The following is a 14,641-nucleotide window of genomic DNA, read 5'->3' on the forward strand; positions in this document are numbered from 1 at the left end:
GTGATCTTGGGTTAGTCTTATCTTTCTTGTCTTAGATAAGACACTGAAAACACAGTCCATGAAACAGCAAATTGATAAATCAGACTTGATCAAAATTAAAAACTTCTGCTGTTCAAAAGACATCACTGAGAGAATGAAAACACAAGTCACAGACTGGAAGAAAAGATTTGTGAAGCATATATGTGACAAAGGACCCCCAGTTAGAATATACCAAGACTCTCTGGGGCGCCCGGGTGGCTCAGTCGGTTGAGCGTCCAGCCTCAGCTCAGGTCATGATCTCGTAGTTTGTGGGCTTGAGCCCCGCGTTGGGCTCTGTGCTGACAGCTCCGAGCCTGGAGCCTGGAGCCCCCTTCCGATTCTGTGTCTCCCTCTCCCTCTGCCCCTCCCCTGCTGGCACTCTGTCTCTCTCAAAAATAAATGTTAAAAATTTTTTTTTAAAAGAATATATAAAGACTCAAAACTTAATTAAAAAACACACTAAGAAACTGGCAAAAATTTTGAACACACACTTCAGCAAAGAAGGTATAGATGTCCAATAAGCACAAGAAAGGAAACTCAGTGTCACTGTCATCAGGGAAATGCAGACTGAAGCCACAATGAGCTACCACCTCACACGCCCCTGGATGGCTAACAGGAGAGACAAAGAGCATTGCCGTATGTCGCTGAGGACGTGCCGTGCCTGGAACCGCCCTGCACTGTGGACAGAATGTAAAATGGTACGACCCCCTGGAAGCCATGTAGACACTTCCTAAAAAGTTAAACAATATACTCGTCACATACACGGTCCAGGCCCTCCACTCACGGGTATTTATTTACCCAAGAGGAATGAAAGAAGGCATCCGCACAGACACGTGCATGGCAATGCGCGTGTGAGCCTGCCCTGCTGACACCTCCTCGCCGCGGTTTGGGGCCACTCCTTGGAGCCCAGCTCGCCACGGGGCCTGGGGTCAGTGACACGCAGGCGCTCTTCCTGACTCCTGCCAGGTGTCCCACGTGGAGTCCCCCACAGCGCTCCCCAAATCGCTCCTGGGCTCCTGCTTCCACGTGTCTCCAGCCTGGACTGTGCGGACCTCAGAGCCCAGGTTTCCACGGTCACCCCCAGCAAGGCCCAGCCGCGTGCCCGTCCCCGGCCACCGCTACAGCCCTGCCCTTCATGGACGGCGAGTCGTCTTTCTAGAGCTCAGACCAAGAGCCTTCCTGCCCGCCTGGACCCTCTCTTTCACAGCCCACTTCTGATCTGTTGGGAATCCTGTCAGTCCTCCTCTGAGATGCCTCCGGAACACGGTGCTCTGTGGCCCAGAGCCCCACCTTGCGTCGTCGGTCCCCGCAGCCCCCCTCGCTCAGACAGCCACATGGGGTACACTCCCGTATCTCCCGCTCTCTTCTTTTTACCTGCGTGAGCTCCCGCTGCCCCCCTGCCGCTCTTCTCCAGAACACCCCACTTCCGACCCCTCCCCACCGTGGCTTTACCCTCCGTCTACGGCCTCTTTCACCTTCTAAGATGCTTACTCAAGCCGTCCACTGGCCATCCACTGCCCCAGCGCCGGAGGAGGCCTGGGTCCATCACGTCCCTGCCAGCTCCTGGGCCTGGAGCCCCTACCCTCGACCAGGGTGTCCGGGTGGCCTGGGCACCCAGGGCAGACAGGAAGGGCCCTGAGAGGCAGGCACTGTGGGCAGGCTGTCCCCGGCTACTGGATGCCTGCTCGGTCTGGAGAGGCTGAGGGTCTCTGCCTTTGAGTACCCCCTCTGCCAGAGGCCCAGGTCCTTTGTTGTCTGTCCTGAGGGAGTGTGGGGGCTGTCCACGGCGGTGCAGGTGTCCCACCCGGGGCTTCAGTGCCCGGAAGAGGCACAGCAGGCTCTGGAGGGGAGCACAGTGAGCGGACCTGACCGTCGGCTCTGGAGTGGAGCACATGGCTCTGCAGGCTGGGCAGAGAGCCACACTCTCTGGCCAGGGGGTGGCTACTGTCACCGTGCGTGCGTGGCCCGGCCTCCCCAGCCCACAGTGGTGGTGGTGGGAGAGGTGAGTTCTACTAATTAGAAATGGTATTTTCATTATTGTCATTTTAGGAAGTTTGGCACAAGCAACACTAGAACGACCTTGCAAGCCAGATATTTAAGAAGAGTTGGGGAGGGAATGAGATTCTAATCCATGTGAGAAGGAACCAGCTTCTGTAGTCAGCAGGCCGGCCATGGGCGGGGGGTGGGGGGGGAGGCGGAGGGGGGCTGCACGTGCACACAGGGGCGGGGTCAAGTGGAGGGCACAGACAGGAGCCAGAGCCAGTGGGGGGCAGCGCACAACATTTATTGAACTCTGCCATGGTGCAGAGGCGCTTCCTGGCCAGCCACCCTGGAAGATGCCTGGGGGCCCACGCGTGCGTCCCCAGCACATGACGCGACGACTCAGTGAGGTCAAGACTCCAGCACCCACGGCCTCACCTGCACAGTGGGTTAGGACCCTGTCCTCCGTTCTCCTTCCCCGCAACAGAGGGAGCGCGCCCCTGCCCCCAGCGCAGGCCCGGTGGGCACGTGGGAGTGAGCACAGGCTTCGGGGAGCAGAGTCAGCACGGGGTGGGGGAACAGCTGGGCGGGAGCGAACCCGTTCAAAGCAACCACGGTTCTGGGAGAGACGGCTTGTGGGAAGTGCTGTCGGAATGTCAAACCAATTCTTTAACAGGTACACTGACACTAAGGGACAGTATTTCTAAAATGTCACAGATGGGAATGCCCCCAAAGCATTTAAAATAATTAACACTGCATGCCAATGCATGAACAGACGAGCATAAATTAATTCCCAGAGAGGTATCGGGGACAGAGCCTGGAGCTGACACAGAGAGAATATAGATTTGCTCTGTTGGTGTGTATGTCTACGGCATATAACTTTCGTTAGTAAAGAAAACCTCTATTTATATTTGCGACGCAGGGCAGGTGGGCGGTCTGTACAGAGTGTGCGAGCCGGGTGGAGGTCAGGTTCACGGAGCGGAGGCCGAAGGGCAGGATTAGAGTGCGCCCATCCCAGTGACCTCAGACGTCAGCCTGGAAGACACAGAAGCACAGAGGAGACAGGTCACAATGTTCTCATAAAACGGTTCCAGAAGCGAAAGGCTCACCTCGTGTGTTTTTGTTTTTTTTAAGTTTATTTATCTTGGGAGAGAGAAAGGGAGCAGGGGAGGGAGAGAAGGAGTGGGAGAGAGGGAATCCCAAGCAGGTTCTGCGCTGTTAGCACAGAGCCCCACACGGGGCTCGAACCCACTCGAACCCACGCACCGTGAGATCATGACCTGAGCTGAAATCAAGAGACAGACCCTCGGCCCACGGAGCCATCCAGGCGCTCAGCCCTGTGTGTTCTTATAGCCTTTGTGTCCGTCTCCCTCTTGGCTGTGACAGATGTGTGGCCATGACTGGAGACCAAAGCAGAGCAGAGGGAGGAGGACCCACCGGCGACCAGGTCGGCGGGGTCTGCCTTCCCTGTCACCACATCAGCGGAGTGACAATAACCCCATGGACAAGCACAGGCCACCACAACCATCTGTACGCAGCCGCTGCAGGAGGGGCACCGCGGAGTGGAGACGGCCTTCTGAGAGCCCAGACGTTCCGAGTTAAAGAGGAGGGTCCTGCCTCCCCGGGTGTGGTCACGTGCTCTCCAACATGCGCCTGGGCAGGGCAGCTGAGGTGAGCGTCCCAGCCCCAGGACCTCACCTGCCCCACGGCCTAACCTCTGACCCTCACACAGTCCCTGGATCCGCTGCTCAGCGGGGTCTGGGTGGCGGGGAAGGGGCGCGTGGGAGCAGAATGGCCCGGTACTGTGATCTCTGAAACCACATAACCGAATCAACCCAAGTGTTTGGCTGACCCCTGGCCTTCCCGGAAACGCTCCGGCCTGTAACGACCTAGCCCTGCACTGGAGACGCTCCATGGTGAACGGTCAGGTGTGAACGTGCAGAGGGGGTGTGGGGGCCCGAGTCGGTGTGGTGACTGTCTCCATCACGCCCACCCCCACCCCCGGCCAGGAGACAGAAGCCCCCAGAGGACACAGGGGTCCGAGCTCCCACCAGGGCCCTCCAGTCCCCCTGAGCACCCTGTCTGCCAGCAACACATTGGGCAGGGCCTTGTGAACACTCACCTGGCATTGATGAGGTACTGGGCAAGGCTGATGTTGGCTGGGGTCCCCGTGATGGTGATCTGGCGCTCCGATGACCCTTCTGTGGCATTGGCGATTTTGATCTGAGCTCCAGACATCTGTCGAATTTCATTGATTTTGGTCCCTTGGCGTCCAATTATGCAGCCTATTAGCTAGAAAAAAGGACAGAGGACTTCCTTAGAGAAGGGACCCCACCCCAGCTGAGTGTGCACAGGGCCCTGGGGAGGCCCCTGGACAGCCTAACCTTGGTCTGCGCCCCACTCCACGAACTCCAGGCTGCCGACGGCCAGGCCCTGCCTGGTGCCCCTGCTGCCACAGTCCTGACAGGTCCGCAGGCCGAGAGGCACCTGCTGTGTCACCTGCCCTGGTGCCCTTCAGGGCCTGGGCACCGGGGAGCACACAGGTGCCAGCACCAGGGCCCTCTTGGCCGCGTCCTCGGCTGGAGAAGTGTTTGAAGCCAGTTTAAAGCTTGTTGCTGCCTAAAACCTGTCTCTTGATGAGCCTGGGTGAAAGTCTGAGGACGCATCGGATGTTCCCTTTCCTTCCCACCGTGTGACCCGTTTAGGTGGGAAGCAGTGACCTCTGGGCACTCTGGGCCATCTGAAGGAGTAGTCAGTCATCATGAATCAAGCAGTCAGAAGGACCAGAGCCGGGGCCCCTTGGGACACAGAGGCAGCCACGCATGGGGCTGGACGGCAGCCTGGGGTCTAGACCAACTCTCTGTGGGGGCCCACCCTGCAGTGTAGGGGCAGTAGGGCCCCAGAGAGGCCTCCACAGGGGGCAGCTGGCACCTCTTGGTGTTTACCAAGGGCAGAACGGGGCACTGCCCTTAGCCAGGGGCCGCCAAGGGCAGCTCTGAGAGCACACACGGGCCGGGGTGGGCCCGGGGCGGGCCCGGGGCAGCCCTGTGGGGAAGTCTTCTGTTCCAGCCTCAGAGACGTCTGACGGAGGGGCTGGAGACGGTGTGGGACGGTGCGTGGGGAGGAAGCCCATTTACACACGACACACCTCAGCACCTAGGCAGTGACCGCAGCTCGTGGGGACACAGGTGCGTCCCGACTCGCTCTCATCCCTAAGGTGACCTGCAGCATCTCAGTTCTGCTCTCCTTTCTGGGGTTAGGTCGGCTGTCTCACTGCACCATCAATCTCTCCAGACGTCCAGAAAGACGCATCTGCTCCAGAGCTGCCCGGCTTCCTCTACCTCCTGCCCCCATCTCCCGAGGCCCTGCCCCCACCCAGGCCCCGCCCACTGCACACCAGGCCCCACCCCTCAAGGTCTGTGAGAGTGACTTCCAGGGTCACCCTTCTGGATCTTTGACTTGTCCTTCCCCGGCCGCAGAGGAATCTTGAGAGCGGCTCCCCAGTGGGGCAGGCAGGTGACGGCTGGGCATGTGGGCTGGCATGGGCGCAGCACCGGCCCCTGATGGAGGGAGCATGTGGGGCCAGTCCCCAGAAGATGCCAGTGCTCAGGAGGGCCCCTGGGCTTCCTCCCCTCCCATCCTCACACTTTGGCCACTAGCAGCCCCATCTCCCTTCTAGAACCTTCCCCCTTCAGTGCAAGTAGCCCCAGCTGAGCTAAGAGCCTCCTGCAGAACCGGCTTGTTTTCTCCTCCAGTAAAGCCTATTTGAGGAAATGATCTCCTCTGTCTGGCACGAAGACCCACGTTCTCTCAAATATCTTCCTCTTCCTATTTTCTTGCTGAAAACGTCCTGATGCCCAGCCCTTGATTCTTCCCGGGGGCCTCACACCTGAGGGGCCCTGAGCTCCCCTCTGCCAGGCTGGGGGCTCGGCCCTGAAGCCGCCCCTCACTCCTTACTCAGGTGGAACACGTCCCTCTTCCAGACAACACTGAGAGCACGAGCGCTACCGACAGGGACACGGGGCTGAGTACACGGCTCTCGTGGCTGGTGGCTGTGTCCTCAGCAGCTAGAAAAGGGATGCGACAAGTAAGAGGCCTCCCTAATCTGGCAGGAGCAGCTTAGGGGCCCCGCACCTGGCCTCTCTGGGTCTCCTGACCCTGCGGGCACCCAGCCCATGCCCAGCCCTCTGCTCTCACCGTGAGCCCCAAGAGGAACCCAAAGGAAGGTGACAGAGATGCTTTCAAGTAACACGGTCCCTCCTAACTGCATCCAAAGCTGAACCCCAGAGGAACCGCTGTCTGACCCTTAGGTCTCTGGGTGATGTGGGTGGGGACCGGGGACAGGGCCCAAGTGTAAGGTAACTGCATGCACGGCGACAGCATGGGCCGAGTGAGTTCTGAAACAGGCAGTGAGCGCCTAAAGTGACACCAGCCCAAGCCAATGATACCAAGGCCAGGGGAGTACAGGACCACCACCACAGGCAGCCCCACACACGGCTGCCGGCCCTGACCCCAACTGGGTCCCTGTGGCCTCGCCGGCAGGCGGCCAGACTGTGGAACCTATGTGTGACGTAGGTCACTGCACGTGCCTGCCATCCAGAGGCTGTGGCCACACGTAGGTGTGGGCAGGACCTCCCTTTGCAGTCTAGCTTTGACCAGGGACAGAGAAGTGCGGTATGGCAGGCGTGCATCTGGACATGGGCTCTGGGCACAGGTGCCTCCCCGGGGGGGTTGGGGCGGGGGGGCACGAGAAAGTCCCCAGCAGAGCTGTCACAAGGTCTCCTCCCAGGATGAGCCCCCTCAGAGCACGCGGATCCGAGAAGACACCCTCCCCCGGAGGAGGCTGGCAGCACGGCGCTGGGGGCAAGGTGGCACGTGTGTGCCCAGGATGCACCCCGCTCTCCCAGACAGCCTCATCCTGTCCCGTTTGCCCCCTGGGCTCATCTCTGCTTAGAAGGAAGGCCCGGACAAGAGGAAGGTGCCTGTCGTTAGTGCAATGGTTTCAGCAGAGGCTGGGAGGAGAAGCCCCACAGCAGAGAGTGGTCCCTACAGCTACCACGTGGGGGAAGACTGGGGGCTGCTCAAGGATCGTCACGCGGGAGGACAGAGCAGGGAGCCCCGGGAGCAGAAACACTCTCCCTTGGAGGACGCAGGAGCACGTCACCCGTGAAGGCTCCGGGCCTGCGGCTGGCCACCAGGGCCCCGACGAGGGGGTGTTTCCTGGGGGTGGGGGGCGGTCCCTTCCTCTGGCCCTATGCCTCACTCCTCTCCTGCCCTACTGCTCATCTCTGTCCACACTCACGAGGGACCATCCCCCTGAAGCCACGACTCCGTGCTTCTCTTAAGGAAGAGGAGGGACTTCCTGCCCAGCTGGTTCAAGGGGCAAAGCAGTGAAGGATCCTCAGGAAAGGCCTCAGTTCTAGGGTTGAAGAGGCCAAATGACAGGTGAGCTGGGAAGGCCACGTCGCCCACACAGCAGCCTCCTCTGTGGGTATGGACAGCTGTCCCTCCAGGACACGTGGCCCACACCTACCCTGGTGTCTTGGTTTGGGATCAGAGTCTGCATCTTTAGGATAATCCAAGGGTTCAGAGGACAAAGTGGGTAGGGCTGAGCATGTGGCTCAGCTGAGCCCTGGGCGGGAACAGGCAGTGGGCACCAAATACAGGCATCCAGACACACCCGGGGCACCCTGCTTGCGGGAACCCCAGACCCCCTGAGGCCCGGGGTGCACGGGGCAGGTCCACTCCAGAGCATTCCTGGACCACCTGTTCCTTAAGGGCCAACCCTGAAGCAGACTCTTTAGATGGGAGACTCGGGGGTCTTGGGCCTGTGGCCAGCTCTGGCATCTGAATCCTGAATAAAACCCCACCCCCCTTTCCTGTCTAGAATCTCAGGGGTGTGACATCACATGCCGTCTGTGGACATTGCACCTAGCCATGGGAAGGTGGGGAGTGGTCCCGGGCAGGGTGGGGTTGGGCGAGGGTTCAGGCATACTCACATCGTTGGGAATGGTGAGCTCGTGAGTACTGGCCGGGGGGCTGACGTCCAGACCTGGGCACACCAAGGGGACACGGTTAGCCTGGTAGCAGGTGGCTCATGTCAAGCCCAGCACCCGCCCACACGGCCCACATGGGCCCAGGCTCTGTGAGTGAGCTCAGTCCCAAACCGCAACCAACCGCTGGAGCCCCAGCTTCTCTCGAAACAAGGAAAAGAATGCCTGAGCATGGGCACCTCGTGGTTTTACTCCTGTGCGTGATGGCTCGGGATGCCCTTCACAGACTGCTGGGGGACCCATGCTGAGCGGCTCTTTGCATGCGTGTGTGTGTGTGTGTGTGTGTGTGTGTGCCCCTGGGCTCTCGGCCCCCTCTGCACCCCTGGTCGTGTGTGTGTGTGTGTGTGTGTGTGTCCCTGGGCTCTCGGCCCCCTCTGCACCCCTGGTCGTGTGTGTGTGTGTGTGTGTGTGTGTCTGGGCTCTTGGCCCCCTCTGCACCCTTGGTCGTGTGTGTGTGTGTGTGTGTGTGTGTGTGTGTGTGTGTCCCTGGGCTCTCAGCCCCCTCTGCACCCCTGGTCGTGTGTGTGTGTGTGTGTGTGTGTGTGTGTGTCTGGGCTCTTGGCCCCCTCTGCACCCTTGGTCGTGTGTGTGTGTGTGTGTGTGCGTGTGTGTGCGTGTGCGTGCGTGTCTGGGCTCTCGGCCCCCTCTGCACCCCTGGTCATGTGTGTGTGTGTGTGTGTGTGTGTGTGTGTGTCTGGGCTCTCGGGGGTGTGTGTGTGTGTGTGTGTGTGTGTGTGTGTGTGTGTGTGTCTGGGCTCTCGGCCCCCTCTGCACCCATGGTCGTGTGTGTGTGTGTGTGTGTGTGCGCACGTGTGTGTGTCTGGGCTCTCGGCCCCCTCTGCACACTTGGTCGTGTGTGTGTGTGTGGGGGGGGCTCTCGGCCCCCTCTGCACCCCTGGTCGTGTGTGTGTGTGTGTGTGTGTGTGTGTGTGTCTGGGCTCTCGGCCCCCTCTGCACCCCTGGTCCAGCTGCCCCTAACTGCCTTCTGCCCCAAACTGCTCTGCGGCCCAGACAGCCCCGTGATGCAGCAGTGAGCCGACATCGGTGTTCTAAGTGCAGACACAGGCCTAGTTGGTCGCCAGGCCCCCAAGTTTTAGCTTTGCCAGTGTCAGCTCAGGGCCTGCCACATCAAAGACCACTTCTCAGACGACTCACAGGACAGGATCCGCTTTTGGTCTGGAAACAGGGTCAACAGAGCCCGTGCTGGGCAGGCTCCCTGCCCTCAGCACTTGTCTCCTTGTCTGGAGGCATCACAAGCACCAAGTCCACAGTGGACACCCCCCTTCCTCCCGGCAGGCCCCACGCGCGTCCGAGCGCAGCCCAGACCCCGGAGTCTGTACACGCAGCCAACCGTCGCAGCCCGGCTGGTACCGTCAGAATATTCCAGAGCCCCAGACCTCTTGTCTCCCCGCTCCTGGCTCCTGCCTCTGTCCCTGCCCCTTGGTCTACTCTCCACGGGCCCAGAGGGTCCTAAGGACACACGGGTCAGATGCCTTCAAGACCGTCCCAGACCATCCGGCGGGGTCCTGCCCCCACCACGGCCTCCTCCCCTCTTCCTGCATCTCCTATGGCACTCGTGTCCCCAACACCAGATGCACCGCGGTCCTCAGTCTCTGCCATGAGAGACCCTACCGGGACCCGTCTTGCCTGGGCGGGGAAGGGGGGGGCGGTCAGTTGGCATGTCCTGAATGAACTAATTCATCCCAAATTGTTGTCTCCTTTTGCCAAATCAAGTTTCTGTTCTTTATCGCGTTCTTTTCACAAAGGCGCTTCCAGTACAATCACTTGGTTGTTCAAGCATCTATACACATTCCATAAATAGCGACACCCAAAACGTCATTTAAGAGATTTCCTCAGTCCTGTCTGCATCCTTACAGGAACTCCTGAACAGCCTCATCTGGGTCGGACGTAACGACAAGAGTCCCATCGGTTCACCTTGGTATATTTTGATCCAGGGGAGGAAAGTATTAGACTTCTCTTTAAGAAGGTACTGAAATTAAGCTGGTGATTTGGAGACACATCTGCTCTTGTGCCTCAGGACCCCGTGCCCCAGCAGGGATCCTCTCTCACGATATGCTGACATTCCACGTGCTTGGATGAGTCAAGCTTCGCCACGCGAGCTCGAGCCGGCTTTGGGAGCAGCGGTGACGTCGCCCCTTGTCACCACACATCCTACTCCACCGGCTGCCATGGTGGGACACGTGTGTGTGCACGCTCTCCCTGTGGGTCCCATGGGGCCTCGGGTGGGAAGTCATCACAGGGACCCCTTAAAGAGGTCGTGTGCACATGTGCCCCGTGTCCTTGGGGCCCGGAGGCGGTGCTGGGGGAGCCGTGACAGGGGAGGTGGGTGGCCGGCAGGATGGGGGCCGTGGGTCCCGGGTGAGCCAGGCCCTTGGGTCCCGGCCGTCTCCGGAAGGCGGTCGCTGGGCAGCGGTACGAAACCCCGTATAAACGGCAGAGGGCTCGCAGGCACACGTGCGTTACCACCTAGATGTGCAACTCAGTAAGGGTCGGTATCTACATCCTGTAAAAGTTTGTCTCTAATTCCCATTCGCTAAATTCTGCATGAACTGAGTTAAAGGCTGCGCCGCGATGGAACCCACGTGGGGCGCTCTGATTGTCAGAGCCGGCGTCTCGCCCGGAGACGCCCCCAGAGCCCCAGGCGCACAGCTAGGCTCTGGGGCCCAGCACACACGGACGGGGTGACAGCCGGCTCGCGCCAGGAGCGCTGCCCTCCTGCATTCCCTTTCAGCTGGACACTTGCTCTTCTGCCCCGACCCTGAGTGGGACGGGAGAGCGGGTGGCGCCTCACGGGGAGACCGCTCCGCCCGCCGCAAGCTCTCAAGTGGCTTCGCTCCCCACCCGCCCTGGGTACTGGGACCCGCAGACCCGTGTCTGCCCTGCCACAGCCTAGGCGCATCTTCACGCAGCCACAACGGGTGCAGACAGATCGGGCCCGGGGGCCTCTGCTCCCTGACGGCGGGCCGTGTCTCCTACAAAACGCATCCCCGGAAAGCACACGTCATGGTAAATTCTTTCCGGCAGGCCCCCACGCGCCGTGCCACCCAGAGAATATGTGGCAACGCAGACGGTGGCCCACCACGTGTGGGGCCTTCAGTGGCCATCAGAGACTCGGGACTGACCCACTTGGCGGACACGGAAGCTGTGAACTGCACGTGCAGGCCTGGCGCCGGCCGCTCGGGCTCTGTCCCCTGACGGCACTGGCCCCTCGCTGAGGCGCTCGCAGTCCCCGTGGCAGACGCGATCGGGCCTCCTCGCCCCTCCTCCCGCCAGGTCAGTGACCCGGAGCCCGAGCAGGGGCGGACGCACGGCCTTCTGGGCCTGCTCTCTCTCCGTTTAGTGTGCTTTTGTTTTACCTGACGACTGGCCCATCAGATTTTGAGCTTCTTCGGAGGAGTGTAAAGGCAGCTTTTCTCCTGGAGAGCAAAGAAGAAACAGATTTAATGTTTTGCCCTCAAGGAGATAAGCAAGGTCACTTCAACTAGGGAAGCTCAAAATCTGACTGGCGCATGCACGGCAGACCAGCATGTCCGTGTGTTGTCACCCACTCAGCCACCGAGGCGATGCCCTGCCGTCATCCGGGAGGAACGCACGCCCAGCTGGCCAGACAGTGCGGGCTAAGGCCCACCCCCGCCCCTGTGCCCAGTAGGGTGCTGATGGTGACCGCGCCCCGGGCCGGGGGCTGGCTCATCTCAGTTTTCCCCGGGGCAGGGCTGGGTGCCGTCCTGGGCAGGTGTCACTCCTGGGATGTGCACCGGCCTCCTGCAGAAGGGCATCCGTCTGCTCGTCTGAGCTCTTGCTCCTGGAGAACAGACTTCAGGGCTGGCCAAGTGGGTGGTGCGTCCAGCAGGAGGGACCTCCAGGACGCCTGTGTGCAGTGGAGAGCAGGCATGGACCCGAGGGGGCAGACGGGACATCTCTTCCCAAGAAGGCCAGCCGTGAGGTGACTACCCTACCACAGGAGACACACGCAGACCTCCCCGCCCGGCCCTCTGCAACGTGCACACTGCTACGTGTCTACACTGCGCTCTTGGCATCCACAACTACAACTGTACCTGCTCTGCTCACCGCCCTGAATAAGACCGTTCAGAAAGAGAGTCCCCAGGTGAGAAGAGAGGAGGTCAGAAAGGGCAGCTGGGTACGTACCGGGGAAAGCGGGGTTGGTCTGTCCGAGGGGAGGAAAGGGGGTTTGCTGCATGGCCAGCTGGTGGAGCTTGGTCAACTGCTGGGGTAGGAGGGACACGAGAGCTAAGAAGATTATTGTCATTGAGCACAAGTCACACCAAATTAAAAAGGCAGTAACAGAACGTTGTACAAATAGATAGAGAGGGGCCATGCGGACACATGGCAGACGCAGAACTCAAGGACTTGGCCTGGGAAAACCAATGGGCCTCTGGGCGGCGCACCCGATTCCTTTCCTCTCCTCGACTCCCTGGCAGCTCACACAGGCCTGGCGGGCGGCGACCCCCAGCCCACAGCCAAGCGCCGGACGTCCAGCAGGATGTCCTCGGGCCTGCTCAGGCTCAGGGCCTGCACCGCACACTCTGGGCAACGCGCTCAGCTCCCAGCCTCCCCTGGACAGCAGGGCCCACGCGAACGTGTCCCGGCCCCACTTCGGGTCGGCCCTGGACTCCGTTCTGGAGGCGAGGACGGGCCCTTCCCGGAGCCCCCGGAGGCCAGCAGGAGGGGGCCCTTGGGGAGGAGCCGGCGTCCCCAGTGTCACACAAGTGTGTCGGGGAGGCAGCAATGGTGCCCGAGGCGCAAACACCCGAGACACTCAAGAGCCTTCACAGACGGGCCTCACGGTGATAGAGGAGCGGGTCGCCGGCAGCTAAGACAAACACCACGGGCCCCTTCCCACTGTGGGGAGGGTCACGGTGTCCCTGACGGCCCGCCCTGGAGAGCCCCTGCCCTGTCTGCCGTGCCCCGTGGCCGCAGTGGCGGGCACGGGGGCTCGCCGTGCGCGGGGCCGTGCGGTCCAGGCTCTTCCGGCCCCCACAGGATGACGTACCGCGTGGACCCCAGCTACAGCTGGGGGCCCAGCCGTGACCGACCCGTGGCCTCCTGGTCGTCCCTTTCAGGTGGACCCCTCGCCGTGTGAGCCCCCGGGATGTGAGGCAGGCTCCTGCAGTGGAGGTGGCCACACCCGGCCCATCTTTCCCGGCCGGCTCCTGTGACCTTGCCATTAGTTTCTGTTCTCCTTCCCTTCCTGGAAAGGGGGAGTGCCTCGAAATGCAGCTTTCTGCCTGTCTTCTGGGGTGCTCCCTGACCTGTGGCACTCGGGGTGGGCCCGCCCAGGGAGCACTGGCCACACCTCACTCAGTGGGGCCGCTCTGGGTGCAGGTATCATGCCCAGGGGTCCTGAGAAATAGGTCAGGGGATGTGGTGACCTGGGCTCAGATTCAGCTCTAAGAGTCCCTGACGAGGTGGTGCGGGTCAACGTGGTCCCTGGGACTGGGGGCTGACCCCGCCCCCGCTGCCCCGCCCCCCCCTCCCAAGCCCTGACGTCGCTGAGCCTGACGTGACCTGAGCAGCTCTGCACCGAAGCCCCCCCGAGGACGGTGTTGGAAGAACACACCCCGGAAATACCGTCACGGGACACCGCCGGAGTCACAAGGGACGAGAGGTGATGCATGGCCTGCACCGGCTGTGCCTGAGGCACAGGCAGGATGACCCTGCGGGGAAGGTGCCTGCAGAACACGTTGCAAGTAGCCTAGCGAAGCCTCCTCTTTCAGGGACGAGTAAGAAAGACAGCAAGTACCTGCAGGCTGAGGAGGGGGTGACACCGTCCGTCTGTGGCTGAGGCACCGCCCAGCGGCCGGACCGCAGACCGGTCCCATGAATCTGCCTCTAGCCGATGGGACCGGGAGCCGCGGGGCCGTGGGCCCTGCGTGCAGCAAGCATGGGCCACCGAGGACACCCGGCAGGGGTGTGAACCCACCTCAAGGGGGAGTTGGAAACAGGGCTAAGGTTTCTCCACCAGGCATTTAACTACGAGTTCCCAGGATGGAGGAGGGAACCACTTCCGGAGACGGCAAGCGGGAAGCTGGAGCACAGGCCGTGCACGTGGGGACACGGCGCACAGTGCGCTGACCACCGCTCGGATTTCGATGCAGATGCGGTGCTCACATAGGAGAGCAGCCTGCCGTGTGACCGGACCCCTGGGGGCTTCAGCCCTTGGCCCAGGGGCAGCCCTGGTGCGACGAGGTCTGCTGCACCTGCTGGGCTTGGGGAGCCCTGGCCGGGCTGCTCTGTGCTCCGCCCACAGCAGGGCCCTCTCCTATCTGTCCTGAGCCCCCGAGAGCACACAGCTGTGTGCCGGCAGGACGGCAGTGGAGAGCGGGGCCCTGGAGGCGGAACCAGCCTGGGTTAGCCCCAGCACCGCCCAGCTCTGCGGAGTGGGCTCGGCGGGTCCCGATGTGCAGGATGGGGGAAGCGCCATCCCCAACGACCTGTGGCTTCCCTACCCGCCCGTCCACAGCTCCGTCACCCTGGCTGCTCCTCTGGTCTCTCCACGCCGCCCCCCCACCCCCGGCAGGGAGGCAGATGGGGTGCACCAGGCGGGTGTG

General features: G+C 61.5%; 1 protein-coding gene across 28 annotated transcripts in view; it reads right to left on the reverse strand.

Annotated features, from left to right (window-relative positions):
* Positions 1-2,281: 2,281 nt before the first annotated feature.
* Positions 2,282-14,641, reverse strand: part of PCBP3 (poly(rC) binding protein 3) — a 268,572-nt gene continuing 256,212 nt past the window's right edge. For 16 of the 28 annotated variants that reach the window (XM_053220426.1, XM_027041383.2, XM_053220424.1 and 13 more), the window contains 5 exons: positions 12,219-12,297; positions 11,429-11,488; positions 7,998-8,050; positions 4,121-4,290; positions 2,282-3,033 (listed from right to left, as the gene is read on the reverse strand). In XM_053220426.1, the coding sequence (XP_053076401.1) occupies positions 2,997-3,033; positions 4,121-4,290; positions 7,998-8,050; positions 11,429-11,488; positions 12,219-12,297 (399 nt within the window). In that variant the 3' untranslated portion in view covers positions 2,282-2,996. Of the gene's footprint in view, positions 3,034-4,120; positions 4,291-7,997; positions 8,051-11,428; positions 11,489-11,511; positions 11,941-12,218; positions 12,298-14,641 lie in introns of those variants that run through there. The other 12 variants (XM_027041380.2, XM_027041395.2, XM_027041388.2 and 9 more) reach the window with 7 other exon arrangements.

This window comes from Acinonyx jubatus, chromosome C2 (genome assembly GCF_027475565.1).
Source record: "Acinonyx jubatus isolate Ajub_Pintada_27869175 chromosome C2, VMU_Ajub_asm_v1.0, whole genome shotgun sequence".
NCBI lineage: Eukaryota > Metazoa > Chordata > Mammalia > Carnivora > Felidae > Acinonyx > Acinonyx jubatus.